The 20,636-nt window shown below is 43.3% G+C and overlaps 1 protein-coding gene across 1 annotated transcript in view; it reads right to left on the bottom strand.

Annotated features, from left to right (window-relative positions):
- fbxo36a (F-box protein 36a) overlaps positions 1–20,636 on the bottom strand; it is an 81,713-nt gene that overhangs the window by 55,904 nt on the left and 5,173 nt on the right. Inside the window, exons 2-3 of the mRNA XM_085989603.1 lie at positions 20,330–20,492; positions 2,249–2,294 (exon numbers count right to left, since the gene is read on the bottom strand). Of these exons, the coding sequence (XP_085845729.1) occupies positions 2,249–2,294; positions 20,330–20,492 (209 nt within the window). The remainder of the gene's footprint in view (positions 1–2,248; positions 2,295–20,329; positions 20,493–20,636) is intronic.

Below are 20,636 nucleotides of genomic sequence, written 5' to 3'. Positions count from 1 at the left end.
TTAAGTTCCTCACTCTCATTAGACACTTGGTTCCTCACTATTTCTGGTGTGTTTTGTTTGTCTTTTACTGTGTGAAGACAGATACAAAATATTTGTTTAACGTCTCTGCCATTTCCTTATTCCCCATTATAATTTCTCTTATCTCAGCCTCTAAGGAACCCACATTTACTTTCGCTACTCTCTTCCTTTTTACGTACTTGTAGAAGCTCTTACAATCTGTTTTTATAGTTCTTGCTAGTTTACTCTATTTTCGCTCTTCTCATCAACGGTATGGTCATCCGTTGCTGGTTTCTAAAACTCTCCCAATCCTCAGGTTTACTACTCTTCTTGGCAACATTATTAGTTTCTTATTTTAATCTAATACTATCCTTAACCTCTATAGTTAGTCACTTTTTCCATGGAGTTTTTATTTTTCAATGGAATGTATACTTGTTGAGAATTATGAAATATTTATTTAAATATTCACCAGTGCTTAACTAGCGTCATATCTTCTCATCTAATTTCCCAATCTACCTTAGCCAATTCGCTGCTCATACCTATGTAACTGACTTTATTTAAGTTTAATACTCTAGTTTCGTACTTAAGTATGTCACCCTCGAACTCAATGTGAAATTCTATCATATTATGATCACTCTTCCCCGGAGGATCCCTTACTATGAGATTACTACTAATAGGTTTGGTTCCGACTGGATCCAGACCCACCTTCCAACTGATTAGACTGATTGATAAGTTACTGGTTTATTAGTATCAATGAACCAAATGTCATGCTTTGAGATTTTTACTTAGCTGGCCTGGAACAGATTTCAAAAGGATAATTCCCAGAGTTCAGCATCAACACACAAAGTACCAGGCACTTTTATAACCAAGCAGAGTCCCATGTTAGCAATCACTGAATAGGCACTGGAAGCCCAAGAGAAGTGGCAGCTAGAAGGGTGGTAATTTGGAAGGAAAAAATCCTGCTGGAAAATGGTTCTTTAGGTGCAGGCATCCCCTAAAGCACCTGTTTCAAACAGGCGGTGTGGGTCAGGAGTGCTGCACAGGCACTTGAGCCAATGCTATAGTAGAACTCCTCATTTACATTAGAAACAAAGGAGGTGCTCTGGAAGCTGGGTGTGACAGTGGTGGGGGGTGGACTTGGGGTGTGGCAGCACTGGGGTGGTGGTGACAGGTGCGGGAACATGGGAAGGTTGCTGGATATGGGAATATTGGGAGAAATGGTTTATGGATGTGGCTGAAAAAAATGCAGCGATTGAAGTTTTCTCAGTGGTGGGTCAGCAGCGTGGGAGAAACGCACAAACATGCCTCAAGCTTAAGTGCCTCATAATGAGGCAGTTGTCACTCAATATTATGGCTTCCCTGTGATAAACTAGAAAGCCTCATTATTTAAACAGCAAACATGTTTACAATGGGGAAGCCTTTGCTTTTTTAAACCTTCTGGGGAAGGGTCATAGGCGCTATATAAATACAAGTTGTTGTTTTTGTTGAAGGACTACAAAGATGCTCCTTCATTTCTTTCCCCAAATTCCCACCGCCCGCCATTTACCCCAAATATCTATCCTTCCCCATTCTTCAACTTCTTGCTGTCCCCACAAACACGTGCCCTGTGTCCTTGACTTTCCGTCTTTCCCCACACCCTCCCGCCATATCATATCGATCCCATTCCCTCACCCTGAAGGCCATTGTATTTACCCCCCCTCCTCCCTGCCCCAAGTGTTCATGCCTTCCTGTCTTACTGGCATGTCTTGCCAATCCTGGTCCCAAGCCATACCATGCCACAGCACAGCATGCTGAGCATCTGTGCCTTTCTCCCCACTGCTGATCCACCCCTAAGAAAACCATCAGTGCACTTTTGCCAGCAGCTTCCGAACACCCATTCTGCCCATATCGAACAACCTTCCCATGCTCCCACACCTGTACCATCAAAGTGCTACCACACTACAATTCCACCCTTCCACCACTGTCACATCCAGCACCCCTTCCCAATGTTCCCACACCTTGGGACCAGTTTTCTACTCCTACCAGATCTTGTCTCAGTACTCCTAAATACCATAACCAACCCTCCCAGTGCTCCAACATCCCACAATCTCCATCCTCGTTCTCAGAGATCCCGCAGCCACCTCCATACTCCCACATCCTGTAACCACTGCTACCAGACCCCTGCCCCCACTCGCAATATTAAAACCCATACAGCACTCCTTAACTCCCTAATACTGTTATATGCAGCTCCTACAACCTGTGTCCTACCTACCTGCAACTTGAAACATCTTCCCTCCCATCTTCCTCTGTATCCCGGGCTTCAAAAAAAAGTAAGAGATAAAATTAACTACATTGTTAAACTAGCTCTTAATAGTCACCAAGGACACTGATTTACAGTTTCAATGCAATTATGCACATAATTTGACTGATAATATATTACATAACATGAAATGACATTTTTCTAACTCACCGTGAGAAAATATGAAAAATTTCTGTGTCACAATTAGATTTCATTGAAATTATGAGCAAGAAATCACAGCTGAGGAGCTAGGGGGACGTACAAATCAAAAACAAAGAACTCGGCTAGAAAAACTACCACGCAAGGATGCTGGCCTGCAGTAGGTGGCAGACCTTAGCAGCGTTCAATCACAGAGAGGATTATGTCACGGACTGAGTTGCACTGAAATCCGCACACAGAATTGACGGTCACAAACATATTTGATATAAAGGGATGTTAAAAGGATAAGCAGCTCTGGGCCATCCTTGGCAAGCTCCCAGTGCTACTAGTAGATATTAAGGATGTTTGAAAACCACAAATTGAGCAGTCAGCAAAATCTACCAATAACAATGAAATTGCTCAGAATATTTTTTGAAAATCCTTTCAGTCACCCTCTGCAAATATGGCCTCCTGCCGAGTGCCCCTCTCTCCCTCCTCACTCTTCTAGTAGCTTGTCCTGCCCTGCATGGCCACTCTTCATTCTCCCCATCGTGTTCAATTCCCAGAGGAAGCCCAACCAGGCCACCCATGTCTGGAAGGAACTTTTTTCAGCTCAATATTTTAAATGACACAAAAAGTATTGCATGACCAGTCAGACCACTCTCTGTAGAATACTTACTTAAACTTTACCCAAGTGTAGGTAACCTCCAAAAATGCAACAATTGCACCAGCAGCCAGAAGACATAATCTAGCAATGAACCTGCAAGTACTTCATGATCCCTTTAAATAGCGCTGGGGGTGGGGGGGCAGGGTGGTGGTCCTTTGTGCCGTTTAACATCGGGCCAGTAATTCCTGTCCCAACGCGCGAGTACGGACGGGGTACTCACGCGTGGGCCCGGAGGAATTGCCGGTTTTCAGCATGCACAGCGCATGCGGGGGAAACCGGCATTTCCTGTCCTCTGACCCAAGGGGTTAAGAGGCGGAACGCGTGCAAGGTTTCAGGTAGCGCGTGCGCGCTGAACTTCCTTTTTTTTTGAAGAGTTGCCCGTGGGGAAAAGACTCCGGTTTTTACGCGTGAAGAAAGCAGCCGTAAGTACTTACTTTTAACAGGTAAGTGGTCTATTAAGTAAAATTAGAACATTTTTCCACAGGTTCATTATTTTTGAAGACTTTACAGTAAGGTAAGTGTATTTTTAGCCCCGATTTTTTATATAATTTTTTTCACAATTTAAAATTATTGTTTAAAATAGTTTTTTACAGTTATTTATAGTTCATTTAAGTAGTGCGATGTTTTTAAAAATTTTCTTTCAAGTTTAAGTAGTGTTTTGGGGCCAGGAGTTTTCATGAGTTTGACAGTTCTATCAAACTCATGAATGAACTTTTGCAACCTCCCATTGGTTGCCCAGTGCTCACATGATCCCAGCCAGCTCATCGCACTAAGTACGCCGCTGGGTCATGCACGCACAGCGCGGTAGGACCTGAAGCGGGCCAGTGAGAGGAAATGCAATGCGGGCCAGGATTGAAATGTCAGCGCGCCGGGTAAGTGCACATCGGGGGCTTGCACGTGCGGCAAGCCCCCGAACCTAATTTCTGGGCCAGTATATTCATCTGTGCAAGGTTAAGACAGGGTGTCGGCTGGAGTGTGGTGTTCCAAAATGGGAGCAGTGGCTTCAAATGATCGTTGCACAGCGATTTGCATCATGATCTCCTTGCTAGGCATACTGCTGGCAGTTGTTAGGTGTGCGCGCAAACCCCTTTACCAAGATGGCGTTCTGCACACTTCTCCTCAGAAGTGTGCAGCACGCATCTCGGACCCCATTTTCGAGTCTTAGTTGGCTGCGTGGCACCTAAAAAGTGGTCGCTAAACAACCCAATTTAACCCCCATCAAGTTTAGAAGAAAATGATTAAACTTACCTACACAATAGAAATTTCTACATTCAAAATACCTCCAAGGTTTTCTGTTAGAGGCCTGTGCCTGACTAAAAAGCCCAAGTCTTAAGGTCATGAGTGTTCTGAGAATCTTCAAATTCAGCTGAAGAGATTAAATAACGTAACAGGCTACAGCTCCCAGAATGCATTATTTCCCATAGCTTTTTTTTTAAGGACTGACAGCAAAATTGGCCATTCACAGAGCATGTCAGGACTTGCTGTTTGTATGCCTTGCACTTGCACCTTCCCCGTTGTCTGTTGTTAGAGAAGATTGACAAAAACCTTCTAAGGAAGCCATTATGAGAAACAGTGAAAGTCTTTTGAATTTTTGTATAAAATCAAAACAACTTAAAACATGACCTTTTAATAGAGGTAACTTTCACAGGAAATCACAGTATTAACTGGTCATTTATTTAGCAAATACAGTGTACTAGTATATAAAGAATTTTAAAATCAGTTTTTATTGCCAATTTAAAAATTAATTAAAAAAATTATAACCTTTTTTGTGTGTCTTTTTAGTGTAAAACATTTAAAGTAGCGGGAAAAATCTGGACCCCAAAAAGCCCAGGTAAACTGAAAGCAACTCAGTAAAAAAAAAACAGCTTTTGTTTTGAACATTGCTAAACCTCAAGAAATCTAGCAAGGGACTTAAAAACAAAAATCACACAGCAAGCTAAAGGACAACCCACAATTACACAGACACTACTTTCATCAGACACTCACAACCCCAAGATAGATTTCTTTTAAAGTTGTTGCAGCTCCAGCCACAATGATGGTGGGATATTAAAAATTGCTCGAGATAATGCATAGGGAAACAGTTGTAATGTTGCTTTTAGTAAATAATGCTTGTGACCCGAGTTGGTTGATGACCCAGGAGTTAAGGGAAGTACAACTGTAGTAACTGACCACTGCTGTCCTTGTTCCATACCAAACTAGGAATGAAAGACTAATATTTGCTACAGTATAAAGAATATAACCTTTGTGACACTTTCTCAAGATATATTAGGTCCCCTTTTTAAAAAAAAGTCCAAAATTCACAGCTTTTCATTTCTTTTCCTCCCAGAAATCAGGTCCAGAGATGAGTGTTGCATCAATGACCTCAATGACAATTGCAGCACACAACGTGTGTACTGATAAAGTGGATGCAATACACATGTTCCTCCAGTGATAAAAGGACTTACATTTATATATAGCATCTTTCACAACCTGAGGATGTCCCAAAGTGCTTGACAGCCAATGAAGTAATTTTGAAGCCAATTTGCACAGAGCAAGCTCCCATAAACAGCAATGTGATAATGACCAGATAATCTGTTTTTTGTGATGTTGATTGAGGGATAAATATTGTCCTGGACACCGGGGAGAATTCCCTTGCTCTTCTTCGAAATAGTGCCATGGGATCTTTTACATCCACCTGAGAGAGCAGACAGGGTCTCGGTTTAACGTCTCATCCGAAAGATAGTGATGACTTTTGGTAAGAAAATAATGGGTAATTTCAGAGGGTTTTTCTTCAAATTCTGGAGGGAATAGTTCTTTTACTAATTTAGCTCTCCAAAAAAAAATCCAGGAGTTCATCAGTACAAATTGGCAAAACCCGATTTTAAAAAAGGTCCCTATACGTATGACAAATGAAGCTTCGCAGTTTGTGTAATTGTTCTGTATTTTGTAATAGTTACAAAACAGCAAATGAAATGGCAATTTATGGAAGAATTATAAAGGCCCGGGGATTCGGTAGCATAGTGGTCATGTTACTGGACTAGTAATCCAGAGGCCGGGTCTAATGATCTACATGAGTTCAAATCCCACTACAACAGTTGGGAATTTAAATTCAGTTAATTAAATAAATCTGGAATTAAAAAACTACCGGATTGTCGTAAAAGCCTTACCTGGCATTGTTGTGACTCCAGACCCACAGCAATGTGGTTGACTCTTAACCTGCCCTCTGAAATGGCCTAGCAAGCCACTCAGTTGTGCCAAACCACTTCAAAGAAGTACCTTCACCCCACAGACTGCAGCAATTTCTCAAGGGCAATTAGGGATGGGCAATAAATGCTGGCCTCGCTAGCAATGCCCACAACGAATAAAAGAATAAATTTTGCGGTCAGCCGTTTCACTTACACACACTTTCTGTGGCTTTTAGAGAGCCAAAACAGTGCAGCGTCCTCTACAGGGGAGCTGGGACCTGTCTTAACCAATCAGATTGAAGAATCCTTACAGAGACACGCAGGGCTGGATTTTCATTGAGGAGTCGGGACTACAACTTTCGGGGTTGTAGTCCCGCCTCCATCGAGTTGTAGCCAACCCACGCGATTTTGACTTGATTGACCTTGTTGAGCCCGCCCAGCGGGCTCAGCAGGCCAATTAAGGGCCACCCGGCAACAGGTGACGTCACAGATTGATATTTCATCTGTCAAGACCTTTTGACAAATGAAATATCAGCATTTCACAGCTGTTTGAAGCCGTCAAACACTGACAATCCGTACTCCAAGTTAATTCCTTCCTCTCAGGATGATTTAGAGATCTCTCCGGAACAGAAAGCTGAATGCTGCAATTTTTGACAGATCGCGGCCATTCTGCTTTCTGTGCCCATGAGATGAGGGACTCCTGAGACCTGAAGGAAGGAAGGCTGTAAAGGTAAGTAAAACTTCTTTAAACACACCAAACACACTTACCTCTGAACTCAAGCACCCATCACTCACCTGAACACCGGACATCTCGACCCCTTCAGCCCGACGGCCCGCCTCGCTAACTTGCCGTGGTTTGGAGCCGTCGGGAATCCCACACTTCAAGAATGAAAATAGGGATTTGGCTAAAAACTGCCTGTTAACTACCTGTTAACAGGCAATTAATTGGCACGAATCCCCTTCCCGCCTCGGGGAGGTGGGTCCCAGTGCGGTTCGGGTACCCACCTCCTTTGAAACTGGCATGGAGGCGGGCTGGGGGCGGGATGGGTTCGTGCCCCCCCCGATTTCGGGATTTTAACCTCCCACACGCCTCCACGGCCCAATGAAAATCCTGCCCGCAGAGTCTAAAACAGGAAATGTCAGTTAGAATAATTAATTCAAAGTCAGATCATGTACAGAGAGCAAATAAAGAGCAGAGAAGAAAGATAGGATTAGGAGATCTAGAAATAAAGGAGACAGAAATAAATAGTAAAAAAAATTTTTTAATTTTTAAAATCTCCAACAGTAATTAAAATCTGAAGGAATGAAACGCCACACTTGTAAAAGTTAATTTTCAGAGCCAGAGAGGTTGCTTGGCAGTAATTAGGACTTATCATGCTGCTAAAAATTCACTTACACTTCAATGGACAAGCCCTAACTTTTTCTGGCATGTTTACTGGGTATCTATCATGCAAGTACTGCAAATTCACGTCTTTCCATGCCAAGTCTTTTTTTTTAAATTCGTTTTTATGGGATGTGGGCGTCGCTGGTCATCCCTAATTGCTCTCGAGAAGGTGGTGGTGAGCCGCCTTCTTGAACTCCTACAGTCCGTGTGGTGAAAGTACTCCCACAGTGTCGTTAGGGAGGGAGTTCCAGGAAGCGACGATGAAGGATCAGCGATATACTTCTAAGTCAGGATGGTGCATGACTTGGAGGGGAACTTGGAGGTGGTGGTGTTCCCATGCACCTGCTGCCCTTGTCCTTCTAGGTGGAAGAGGTCACGGGTTTGCGAGGTGCTGCCGAAGAAGCTTTGGCGAGTTGCTGCAGTGCATCTTATAGATGGTGCACACTGCAGCCACGTTATGCCGGTGGTAGAGTAAATGACTGTTTAATGTGGTAGAAGGGGTGCCAATCAAGCAGGCTGCTTTGTCCTGGATGGTGTCGAGCTTCTTGAGTGTTGTTGGAGCAGCACTCATCCAGGCAAGTGGAGATTATTCCATCACACTCCTTACTTGTGCTTTGTAGATGGTAGAAAGGCTTTGGGAAGTACTCTCTGCGAGGTACCGGCGTAGCACAGCTTCTGGAGGATCAAGGCAACTCAGACAACAATTTCCTGATTTCCGCATTTAACTGTGCATGTGCAGATGCTGGAAGTTGCTGTCCGATTTACTCCAGAATAACGGTGAGCACTGATGGCCTCACTGTTATTTCTACCGCAAAATCTGGGCCATTATTGTTCAAATTTAAAGGGAAGTTCTGAATTTAAACTTGTTTAAGTTAAGCAGAACCTTGTCATAACAATGGCCCGGATTTTGTGGTCAGTGGCAAAGGATCGGCACGTGCCGTTTATTACGCTTACAGCTGCCCACAGACTTGTCGTGGGCTTTTTAGCAGCAACTTATGGTTACTAGAGATCCTTTTCTGCGTGGCACCCTCTACAGGGGACGTGTAGTGTGTGTGAGCACAGGAAGCAACAGCATGTCTCTTCAACCAATCAGATTGAAGAATGCTCACTGAGACATGCAGAGTCTAAATCAGGAAGTATGAATTTGAATTTTTAATTCAATGTAAAATCATGTACAGAAAGCAAAATAAAGATAGGGAAAGAAAAATGGGATTGAGAGAGAGATACAAGAGACAGAAAAAAAAATGAAACTTTAAAAACTTTTTCTAACACTTCAACAATAATTAAATTCTGAAGAAATTAGACTCTACCCTTGTAAAATTAAATTTTCAGAAGTTGTTTGGCAATAAATAAGACTTATCACGCCATTAAAAATTCACTTACACTGAATGCACCAGCCCCTAACTTTTTCTGGCGTGTTTAGTGGGTAACTAGTGGGCAAGCACCACAACTTCACGCCCTTCAGGTATTTTAATGCCGAATCTATCCGCGAAGTACCGGTGTAGCGAAGCTTGTGGAGGGGCAAGGCATTTCAGACTGCAACTTCCCGATTTCCGCATTTAACTGCGCATGTACGGATGCCAAAAGTTGCTGTCCGATTTACTCCATAATAAATTTCATTCGCAAAATCCGGGCCATTAAGTACTGTGCCAGAGATATTTGGTAAGGATGGAAATTAGTTTAATCTTTTCTTCAGTTTTATATTTCTTGGTCCTCACTATACAAAAATTTTTAAAAATTAAAAATCGCCCCTTAAACACTTGGGATAACCTGCTATTATGAATTGTAGATAAGCACTTTTTTTTTTTAAAGGAATTATAATTTGTACCATTTTCATTCAAAAGTTGGGTTGAAAATTGCTGTACGTGCAGCACAGTAGACACTCCTGACTTCTGCTCCTGACTGTGCCATAGTGTCTGAGGTTAGTACATTTGTATATCTTTAGCAGGCACCCACACCAGTGTGGGCACATCTTGGCGGCCCACCAGAGAGGAATCAGGAATTACAGGGCTGGCAGGCTGCTTGGAGACCAATCAGTGCCACTGGCTCTGAAACTTTGTTTTACTTTTGGTCAATCAGTCCCTTTTATAAGGGGGCCAATGGCAGTGTACCAGCAGCTTTTAGAAGTGTCCAGACCAGGACACCAGCCTGAATCCCAAGGCGGGCCTTACTTGCTCCCCTAAGATGACCTGTATGCCAGTTTCTTCCCAGAGCCCAACTTGTGTGGAAGGAAGGTGGGAACAAAGAACATTTCCAGTGTGGGATAGTGCTACCTCAGCCCCGCCTCCTCTGGTGTCAGGGACAAGTTTGGGTTGGGTGCGAGTTCTGCCTGCCCCAGAGTCTAGTGCAAATTGGCAGCTAGGGACCTCCTGGGTGGAGACGTGGAATTTCAAGTTGATTTGGGTGTCGTTGAACAAGAATCACAGAAAGCTAACATGCAGGTACAGCAAGCGATTTGGAAGGCAAATGGTATGTTAGCCTGTGGGTAAATGCTTGGCCTCAGTCAATGCCTTTACATGAAAGTGTGGCTGGGGTTCAGAACTCCAGTGTGTGAAAGAGTATTATTAATTCATAGCACAACACCCTTATTTTGAGCTCCAACACCCTTGTTTTTTTCCCTTAATATCTATATGCTACTGACGTAACTGGCAATAGGATTTAATTTTAGAGACACATGCAACTTCCTTATTAGGCATTTGTCAAAACAGTCATCACAATCCACATGTTCTAATTATTGACATTATAGTTAACCAGGTCAGATTAGAATGGACAATATTTTGTACAGAAAATGGACATTTTAGTTCTAATTTGCAACTTAACTGAATGCCCATTTTTTCTGTTTGTTTATGAAAATACCTGTTTTGTGCGGGCGGTAGTGAATCTGCCACCATTATACATCCCGCCTGATTTTCCTTTCCATTGAAGTTAATGGAAAGGAAAATCGGATGAGATGTATAATGGACGGCTGATTTACTACGGCCCGATTTGTGCCCTGACTGAAGTTGAATTTCACCTCCCATATAAAAGCAGTGTGTTGCAGGTGTTGGCTTATGTGCACAGTACTGCAGGACAGTTTCACAACACTGCAGTCAATAATGAAGTACGGGCAGCTACAGAGACATCTGCTGGGGAGGTCACCATGACAAAGGTCATGAGGGCAGCCTGCCCTTATTCCAAACTAGGCTGCTGCTATAGAGGCGTGGGGTGCCAGACTGGAGATGGCTGTCTTTCTAGCCTCCAATGGATTGGGATAGGTTTCAGATAAACATTACTGGGTTTGTTTCTTCCACAGATCACCAGCCATGCTGAGCCAGTGCCCAGTACAAATGGCTTAGCGGGAATGGGTGATATTGAAGTCTCTCTGGATAGCAACATGTGCCCTCCCACCAGCCTCCTTCGATGCCTGCATGTGGCAGAAACGGCACAGGGCCAGGTTGCTCATGCAGCAGCACAAGAGGTGCAGTCTGCAGCAGGTTCATTTCAGAACTTGACTACCATGAGATGAGGGCACCCTCAGTCCCAAGAGGCTCCCAATACAAAAGAGCAGCCAGCCGCACCTTTATGCACTCCTGCCACTGAGGTAGCACCTAGGAGAAGAACAAGATTAAGATCATTCACACACAGGTGCCAAGAGAAACACTGTTGTAAGAAACATTCTGGCTCGCATCCAATAACATTTACATTAAAATGATGGTTGCATTCAAATTGTGTGCGAGACATTACTCTCGATAAGTTGTGGAAGTCGCTTTTATGTACTGGCATGAATTGGAATTTTGTGAGTTGCTGTGCATAGAGAAGATTGTGTAAATAATGACGTTCTTATGGAGGGAAGGGGAAAATGTAGAAAGGACCGTTAAGGAATGAGCCAGATCTGAGAGTCAAAAGAAGGAGATCCATTGGTCAGACTTGGTAGTCACGAGAGGGCTTCCTGTGAGAGAGAGGCACAAATGTCTTGCATTTAGCAAGGAGTTGTCCTCATTGTCTTCAGGCTGTTGGTCCTCGATGTCCATGGAGGTCTTCCTCCTCTAGGGCTCCCATAATGAGGTCTCTTTGTAAGGCAAAGTTGTGCAGCATGGAGCCATGATCCTGGAGACCAACCATGATTCTTGTGACCCTAGCAGAACAACATGCAGGATGTTTCCAGATAAATAAAGGCACCTAACACATACCTTCAACATTCCAGTGGTGCCCTCAATTATTACTCTGGTGTAGGAATAGGCCTCATTATACTGGTGCTTAGCTTGTGTCCCGAGAAACCACACAGGTCTCATGAACCATGACTGCAAAAGAAACATAGAAGATAGGAGCAGGAGTAGGCCATTCGGCCCCTCGAGCCTGCTCCGCCATTCAATGTGATCATGGCTGATCATCCAAACTCAGTACCCGGTCCCTGCTTTCTCCCCATATCCCTTGAGCCCTTTAGCCTTAAGAAATATATCCAACTCCTTCTTGAATATATTTAATGAATTGGCCTCTACTGCCTTCTGTGGTAGAGAATTCCACAGGTTCACCACTCTCTGGGTGAAGAAATTCCTCCTCATTTCTGTCCTAAATGGCTTACCCTTTATCCTTAGACTGTGACCCCTGGTTCTGGACTCCCCGACCATCGGGAACATCCTTCCTGCATCTAGTCTGTCCAGTCCTGTCAGAATTTTATAAGTTTCAATGAGATCCCCTCTCATTCTTCTAAACTCCAGCGAGTACAAGCCCAATCGACCCAATCTCTCCTCATACGTCATTCCCGCCATCCCAGGTATCAGCCTGGTGAATCTTCGCTGCACTCACTCCATGGCAAGAACATCCTTCCTCAGATAAGAATAACCTTGTTCTCCCAGAAATCATTTAGGCTTTCTGTATTAGAGTGCTGGCACAGTGGACTGCTTGAAAATGAAAGTACTGGAGAGAGAAATGAAAGGAGAGAGCATTCACTTGCATGATGACATGCTGGTTGCAAACTTCTTCAGAGTGTTCTTTTTTTTTTGCTGTTACTAACTACTTTGACAACTGCATTTGTGCCATTTGCTCTAGGGCTGTCATTTTCTCCTCACCATTTCAGACATGGTACAATGGGCTTCTCATTTGGGAATGCACCTCTAGATAAGAAGAGGAGGAGGAGGAGGAGGAGGAGCAATAGAGGGATGCCAGGCAGGTCAGGCAGCACTGGAGAAGCTCAGCACCCATCTGCAGGTACCCCATACCAGAATATTAGGCAGTGGAGCATGTATCTGCTTTGTCATAGGAGTAGTGCCTGTGGAGGCTTCACTTTATGAAGGAAACCATGACCAAGTGTTGGCACGTGCTGCAAAAAGACCTACTGCTCACCTCCACCACCTGTAAGTAGTTCTTAAGGTCGCAATTGCCCTTGCCTTTTGTACTGAAGGATTAGTTCAGGCTGGCACTGGAGACATCATAAACATTGAGCAATCAACTGTACACATTAAGAAAGTTGAATCCTTTCCTACTGATGTAGGTTGTGGATTGAGCAAGGGAGCATGCAAGACCATATAAATTCAAACTATGACTCATTCAACCTTCAACAATCCTGCCATTCTGTAAAATTGCAGTGCCCTGTCATGCAGCCACTAGTTGTCTGAGGAATGGCAGCACAGCAAATGTTACAACGGCAGATGCTCAAAGTAGCCCATAACAGCAAAATAAAGCTCCAAAGAAGTTTGGAACTGATATAGTGGCATAGTGGTTAGCACTGTTGCCTCACAGTGCCAGGGACCCGGGTTCGAATCCGGCCTCGGGTGACTGTCTGTGTGGAGTTTGCACATTCTCCCCGTGTTTGCGTGGGTTTCCTCTGGGTGCTCCGGTTTCCTCCCACAGTCCAAAGATGTGCGGGTTAGGATGATTGGCTATGATAAATTGACCCTTAGTGTTAGGGGGATTAAATACGTGGGGTTACGGGGATCGGGTGGGATATGTGTCGGTGCAGGCTCGATGGGCCGAAATGGCCTCTATCTGCACTGTGGGGTTTCTGTGGTTACGACAATTGGTTCTGGGCTCTTAAAGTTCTCTTCCACCATCTGCTAAATGCCCATCAACCCTGGATGCTCATTTTAAATGGACAAGAATATGAATCAGCACAAATGAGGCAAAAAGAATGAAAGAACTTGTGCCTGTATAGTGCCTTTCAATTCCTCAGAATGCCTCAAAGTACTTCACAGGTAATGAATTACTTTTTAAGTGTAATCACTGAGGTTATGCAGGCAAACACACTGGCCAATTTACACACAAGATCTGACAAACAGCAATTAAAATAAATGATCAGGTAATCAGTTTAGGTGGTGTTGGTTGAGAGAAAAATGTTGGCCAGGTTACCGGGAGAACTCCTCTGCTTTCCTTCAAATAGTGCGATGGGATCTTTTATGCCCACCTGAACAGGCAGACAGGCACTGGTTTAACATTTCATCCAAAATTGGCATTTCACACAATGCTGCACTCCGTCTATGTCGGTTTAACTTGTGTGTTTGAATCCACAACGTTATGACTCAGAGGAAAAATTGCTGCCAACTGAGCCAAATTGACAGTCAATGGAAATGATGGAAAGTGGGACTCATTTGCATGTAACTCTCCAAAAAGATTTCATTTCCCATCTTGATCTATTCATGGCCCCATATAATTTGCATGCTGCTCCTTAGTGGTGTCATCTGCAGATACCCACCTTTATCTCCTCACCAACTTCCTCAAACCCATAACCGCCTCATCAGACTACCTGAATGATATCAAATAATGGGAGAGACTAAATTTCCTCCAACGGAACATTGGAAAGACTAAAGCCATCGTTTTCAGGCCCTACCATAAACTCCAGTCTCAAATCATACATCACCAAGACTATTTAGTTCCATCTGTGGAACATTGCGCACTGCTGCCCTACTTCAGCTACATCAGCACTCACAGAAACCCTGATCTACATTTCAGTCACCTCTAGACTCAATTTTTCCAATGCTCTCCTTGTCAGTCTTCCATCCTTCACCGTTCATAAACCGCAGCTTTTTCAAAACTCAGCTGACTGTATCAGGTCCCACACTAAGTCCTGTTTGCCCATCTTTGCTGACCTACATTGGCTCCCTGTCCCACAAAGCATTGAATTTAAAATATTTATCAATTGCTGTGACAGGCTAATGATTTGCTTATTATTTACAGTCTATGGGAAACAACAACAAAATTTAACTTAATCATTTTAACCATCTATCGTCTGTGACATAAAAAAAAACTTGCATGAATACACTATGGTTGAAACACAACATTTAAGAGTAACTCTTTTTCAAAATCCTATCTGTGGAGAAATGGTCAAAAAAATCCCAAAATGTGACACATACATTCAGGATTGCCACTCATGGCACCTCCCTGGCCTTACATGACAGCCTCCTGATAGATACTAGATACAAATCTATTCATGCCTGGTTTGAACATTTATTTTAATTGACTATTTTCAGAACAAAGCAAGCAAATAAACTAGTTGTAATTAAAACATTTGCATATTAAGGAAAACTTGTCTCATTACCTCATTACACTGTTCTGACTTCAGTCCCACGCTCTTGATCTACGGTCACCCGGTGCGGAGGGGAGCGGGCAGGTTGGAGGACCTCCTCGTGGGTCTGCTCCTGGGCCTGGCCAAGAAAGCCATCAATTGGTCCAGGCAGCGGGCGGTCGAGGGGGTCGTCCAGCCCGATTGCCTGCCTCTCTTCCGTGGCCATGTTCGCGCCCGGGTGGCCCTGGAGATGGAGCACGCGGTGTCCGCCGGCATGCTTGAGTACTTCTGCGACCGGTGGGCGCCACGGGGACTGGAGTGCGTCATCAACCCGGACAATCAAACTTTAATTTAATTTGTTTAAGTTTCATTTGAAGTTTGTTTAATTTACAGTCAAATTTGTTAATGTACCCACCAAAAAGAGTACACTGTTCTGACTTCAGTCCCACGCGCTTGATCTACGGTCACCCGGTGCGGAGGGGAGCGGGCAGGTTGGAGGACCTCCTCGTGGGTCTGCTCCTGGGCCTGGCTAAAAAAGCCATCAATTGGTCCAGGCAGTGGGCGGTCGAGGGGGTCGTTCAGCCAGATTGCCTGCCTCTCTTCCGCGGCCATGTTCACGCCCGGGTGGCCCTGGAGATGGAGCACGCGGTGTCCGCCGGCACGCTCGAGTACTTCCGCGACCGGTGGGCGCCGCGGGGACTGGAGTGCATAATAAATTCAGACAACCAAATTTTAATTTGATTTGTTAAGGTTTATTTAAAGTTTGATTAATTTACAGATAATTTGTTTTTGGTCCAATCAAAAGAGTACACTGTTCTGCAGACAGTTTGACAAATATACTTGTTTAAAGAATGTGTTGTATTTATTTAAGATAACCTATTTTAAACTCAGAAATAGCATAAAGAAAAGAAAACTAAACCATGGCTAAAAATACCCAATTTTTGGTCTGATTTGTACAAGCCTACAAAGACAAAAAAAATATTATTTTCACTGGGTGATATTGAATTTTAAGATTATGCTGTTAAAAGAACAATGTGGCCTTCAAACCAAGACTTCCACAGACAAAAATGAACATGATGTGATTGCTTTTTAAAAAACTATGTATTTCCTTGTTATCACTGTAAATATCTCCAAGATTGAATACTCATTGGATGGCTCTGGAGAAGGCCATTATCCAATGGAACAAGTGCTGCTTGTCCAAGGATCTTGAACTTGAAGAAACAAATGAATGTTAAGAGGACATTTTACACAAAGTAAGTTGCTACACAGAAATGTCATGTGCACAATACATGTTGCTTTTCAGATACACAAGTCTTACACTTTACAACAAAGGCAAAATACTGTGGATACTGGAAATCGGAAATACTCAGCAGGTCAGGCAGCATCTGTGTAGAGAGAAACAGAGTTAACATTTCAGGTGACCTGAAACATTAATTTTGTTTCTCTCTTATACTTTACTGTTTGCTCAATGCATATGTAAAGCAAGATGGTCACCCTATACTTAGTCTGATGATGCAAATAGAAATAAATGGATATGATCTGATAGCCATTACAGCGACATGGTTGCAAGGTCACCAAGGCTGGGAACTGAATATTCAGGGGTATTTGACATTTTGGAAGGATAGGCAGAAAGGAAAAGGAGGTGGGGTAGCTCTGTTAATAAAGGATGAGATTAGTGCATTGGTGAGAAATTTTATTGGCTCAGAAGATCAAGATGTAGAATCAGTTTGGGTGGAGATAAGAAATAATAAGGGAAAGAAATCACTGGTGGGAGTAGTCTATAGACCCCCGAACAGTAGCTACACTGTAGGACAGAGTATAAATCAAGAAATAATGGGGGCTTATAAGAAAGGTACTGCAATAATCATGGACGATTTTAATCTTCATATAGATTGGACAAATCAAATTGGCAAGGGTAGCCTTGAGGACGAGTTCCTAGAGTGTAGTCGGGATGGTTTCTTAGAACAATACGTTGTGGAACCAACCAGGGAGCAGGCTGTTTTACATCTGGTAATGTGTAATGAGACAGGATTAATTAATGATCTAATTGTAAAGGATCCTCTTGGGAAGAGTGATCATAGCATGTTAGAATTTCAAATTCAGTTTGAGGGTGAGAAACTTGGGTCTGAAACTAGTGTCCTGAACTTAAATAAAGGTATGAAGACAGAGTTGGCTAAAGTGGACTGGGAAAATAGATTAACAGGTAAGACAGTAGATAAGCAGTGGCAGACATTTAAGGAGATATTTCATAACTCTCGGCAAAGGTTTATTCCAGTGAGAAGGATGAACCATCTGTGGCTAACGAAGGAAGTTAAGGATGGTATCAAATTGAAAGAAAAGGCATACAATGTTGCAATGATTAGTGGTAGGCCAGAGGATTGGGAAATTTTTAGAAACCAGCAAAGGATGACTAAAAAACTAATAAAGAGGGAGAAGATAGATTATGAGAGTAAACTAGCAAAAAATATAAAAACAGACAGTAAGAGCTTCTACAGATATATAAAAAGGAAGAGAGTAGCTAATGTAAACGTTGGTCCCTTAGAGGATGAGACTGGGGAATTAATAATGGGAAACAGGGAAATGGCAGAGACTTTGAACAAATATTTTGTATCGGTCTTCATGGAAGAAGACACTAAAAGCATCCCAATAATAGTAGATAATCAAGGGGCAAAAGGGAGGGGGTAACTTAAACAATCACTATCACTAGAGGAAAAGGTACTAGGTAAACTAATGGGACTAAAGGCTGACAAGTCCCCTGGACCTGATGGCCTGCATCCTCGGGTCTTAAAATTAGTGGCTGCAGAGATAGTGGATGCATTGGTTGTAATCTACCAAAATTCCCTGGATTCTGGAGAGGTCCCAGCGGACTGTAAAACCGCAAATGTAACTCCCCTATTCAAGAAAGGAGGGAGACAGAAAGCAGGAAACTATAGGCCAGTTAGCCTAACGTCGGTCATTGGGAAAATGCTGGAATCCATTATTAAGGAAGTAATAGCAGAACATTTAGAAAATGATAATGCAATCAAGCAGAGTCAACATGGTTTTATGAAAGGGAAATCATGTTTGACAAATTCACTAGAGTTCTTTGAGGATGTAACGAGCAGGGTGGATAAAGGGGAACCAGTAGATGTCGTGTATATGGATTTCCAGAAGGCATTTGATAAGTGCCATATAAAAGGTTACTGCGCAAGATAAGAGCTCACGGGGTTGGGGGTAATCTATTCGCATGGATAGAGGATTGGCTAACAGAAAACAGAGTCGGGATAAATGGGTACTTTTCAGGTTGACAAACTGACACTAGTCAGGTGCCACAGGAATCAGTGCTAGGGCCTCAACTATTTACAATCTATATTAATGACTTGGATGAAGGGACCGAGCTGGTTTCCGAGTTCCGGTCCCGCTCCCAGCTTTAGCCGAAATGTGATTTTTCCTTGATTGGCCTTGTTAAGCCTGCCCTGTGGGTCTGATAATGTCCACATGGAGTTTGACAGTTGTTCTGTCAGTGTTTGACAGCATTGAGGTGCTGGAAACACTGACAAGCACTGCACAAATGTGAACTTTTGCACCCAGGCTCTCCAATGACTCCCTCCATATGCTTATGGAGGGGTCACAAGACGCAGGGAGGTTCTCTTCCCTTCCAAGGGTGGAAGAGACCTCCCCAGAACACCAACTTACCTTGCACCTCCACCCAACCCTCTCTATCTACTTTATCACTTCCCCATCTCACGAGCCACCCCTCACACTCACCCTCATCCTACTGCAAGCATACCAACTAACAACACACAAGAGTAGGCACTTGAGAGGTTTAGCCAATGTCCATGTGAAGTTCCTGGTAATGTGTTGTCATATAGTGTAATATCTTTTTCCAAAAGTGCCCCTTATTGGACAGATCTGAGCGCACCTTGACAAGCGTCTTACTGAGTTTCAGTGATTGTTCAGTCATAACTCCACCACCACCCCCCTCCCCCCTCCGCTATAGTGATGGAATGGTTTGGACATTACAGGGATGCTTCACGGTGCTGGTGTGGGATGGTGTCAACCTGGCGCATCATGTGGCAGCCAGGGTTTACAGCATCAAGTGAAGAAAATCTGGCCATGGTGATGCCACCGCTGGCCTCCCAGGCAGCAATGTTGTCAGGGGCTGATGCCCTGTGTCCAGTGCAACATCAAGTGATGGCAGAGAAGGTTGGTGATGTTGTTGGTGATGTTGGTAAGGCTGGTGATGTTGGTGTTGGGGCTGATCGTGGAAGGAGTCGGAGGACCAAGGTCTGATTGTTTCAATGGCTCTGATGTTGCTGCAATAGGTGGCAGCTGCAGGCGAGATGACAGAAGCGATCTGTCAATGGTGAGAGAGGTTCTCCCAATGAGGTGGCACTGGACATACAGTTGGATCTAAAAACTTGCAAGCTAAAGAAATCTCTGTATGTATTAAAAATGCAGTAACCAACATTTTCCGCGCTCTGAAACTCACCCTCTGCAACATGGCATCCTTTACACCACTTCTGTAGCTGTCAGCTTTTCACAAACATCAGAGCAGACTCAAAACACGCCAGTTTGAGCTGGCTTGTTCCCCAAACAGCGGGTAACCCGTGGGGGGAGAACGTAAAATTAAAAGTAAGCCTCAAAATAGTCTTAAATTGGCTCTTAACAAGCCATTTAACTAGCTGAATTGTATCCCCTGCCAGCATGTCAGTCAGCATTTGAAGAGAAAAAATATATAGGTTAATGTTTTGGACAGTTTCCTTCTGAAACATTAACCAATCTTTTTCTCTCTAGAGATGTCTGTTTTTTCCCTAATATTTTCTGTTTTGGTTTCAGATTTACGGCAATTTTCTTATTATAATTTATTACACAAAGTACCAAGAAGTCAAGCCTCGCCACAAACTGTCTCTTATCTATTATTTTAAAGGGCATATTTGAAATGCTTCTATCTCTTGGGAAATTTAAGTAACGCTGGAAGACATTTTCAAGACATTTCTTATTTTGTAATGATTGTTATGAGATGAAATACAAACCAGTCTGTCAACGTGTTAAAACAAAGGCAAAAATAAACGGATTCGCCAGAAACAAATTATAGATGTTTAACACCGAGTACAGGCATTTTTTTTCCGGTCGAGAAGAGGCAGAGCCGTTTTCATCCTGAAAACTTGCTGTTATTGTGCCAGGTCGACGTGACAAGTTAGTCAAGCGAGTAGCTCACATGTTTCTCGACTGACATACTCACCTTTGAATCTGTAACAAGCAGGTGATGATAATCCTTACTCGGGGCCGGAGCTTGTGAGCTGATTTCAAAAATTGTGCCTCGTAACAAAGACGCCATTTTGGACGCTTCTTATTACCAGAGCAACGGCGTCGAATGTAAACAAGAGCAGCGGCAACTAGTTTTACTTCACACCAAGTTCACGCCACACAAATTCGCCAAAAAAATACCAATTAACACCACTTGATTTTTTTTTAAAAAGGAAATATTGAACAGATTTGATTTAAAATAAATTCCGCTCAAATATACGTGTAACCGTTAACGGGTGGAC

Source organism: Somniosus microcephalus, chromosome 6, assembly GCF_052327205.1.
Source record: "Somniosus microcephalus isolate GS21.2 chromosome 6, FLI_Smic_1.0, whole genome shotgun sequence".
Lineage (NCBI taxonomy): Eukaryota > Metazoa > Chordata > Chondrichthyes > Squaliformes > Somniosidae > Somniosus > Somniosus microcephalus.
Note: the sequence above shows the minus strand (reverse complement) of the source record. Positions and strands in the feature narration are given on the sequence as shown.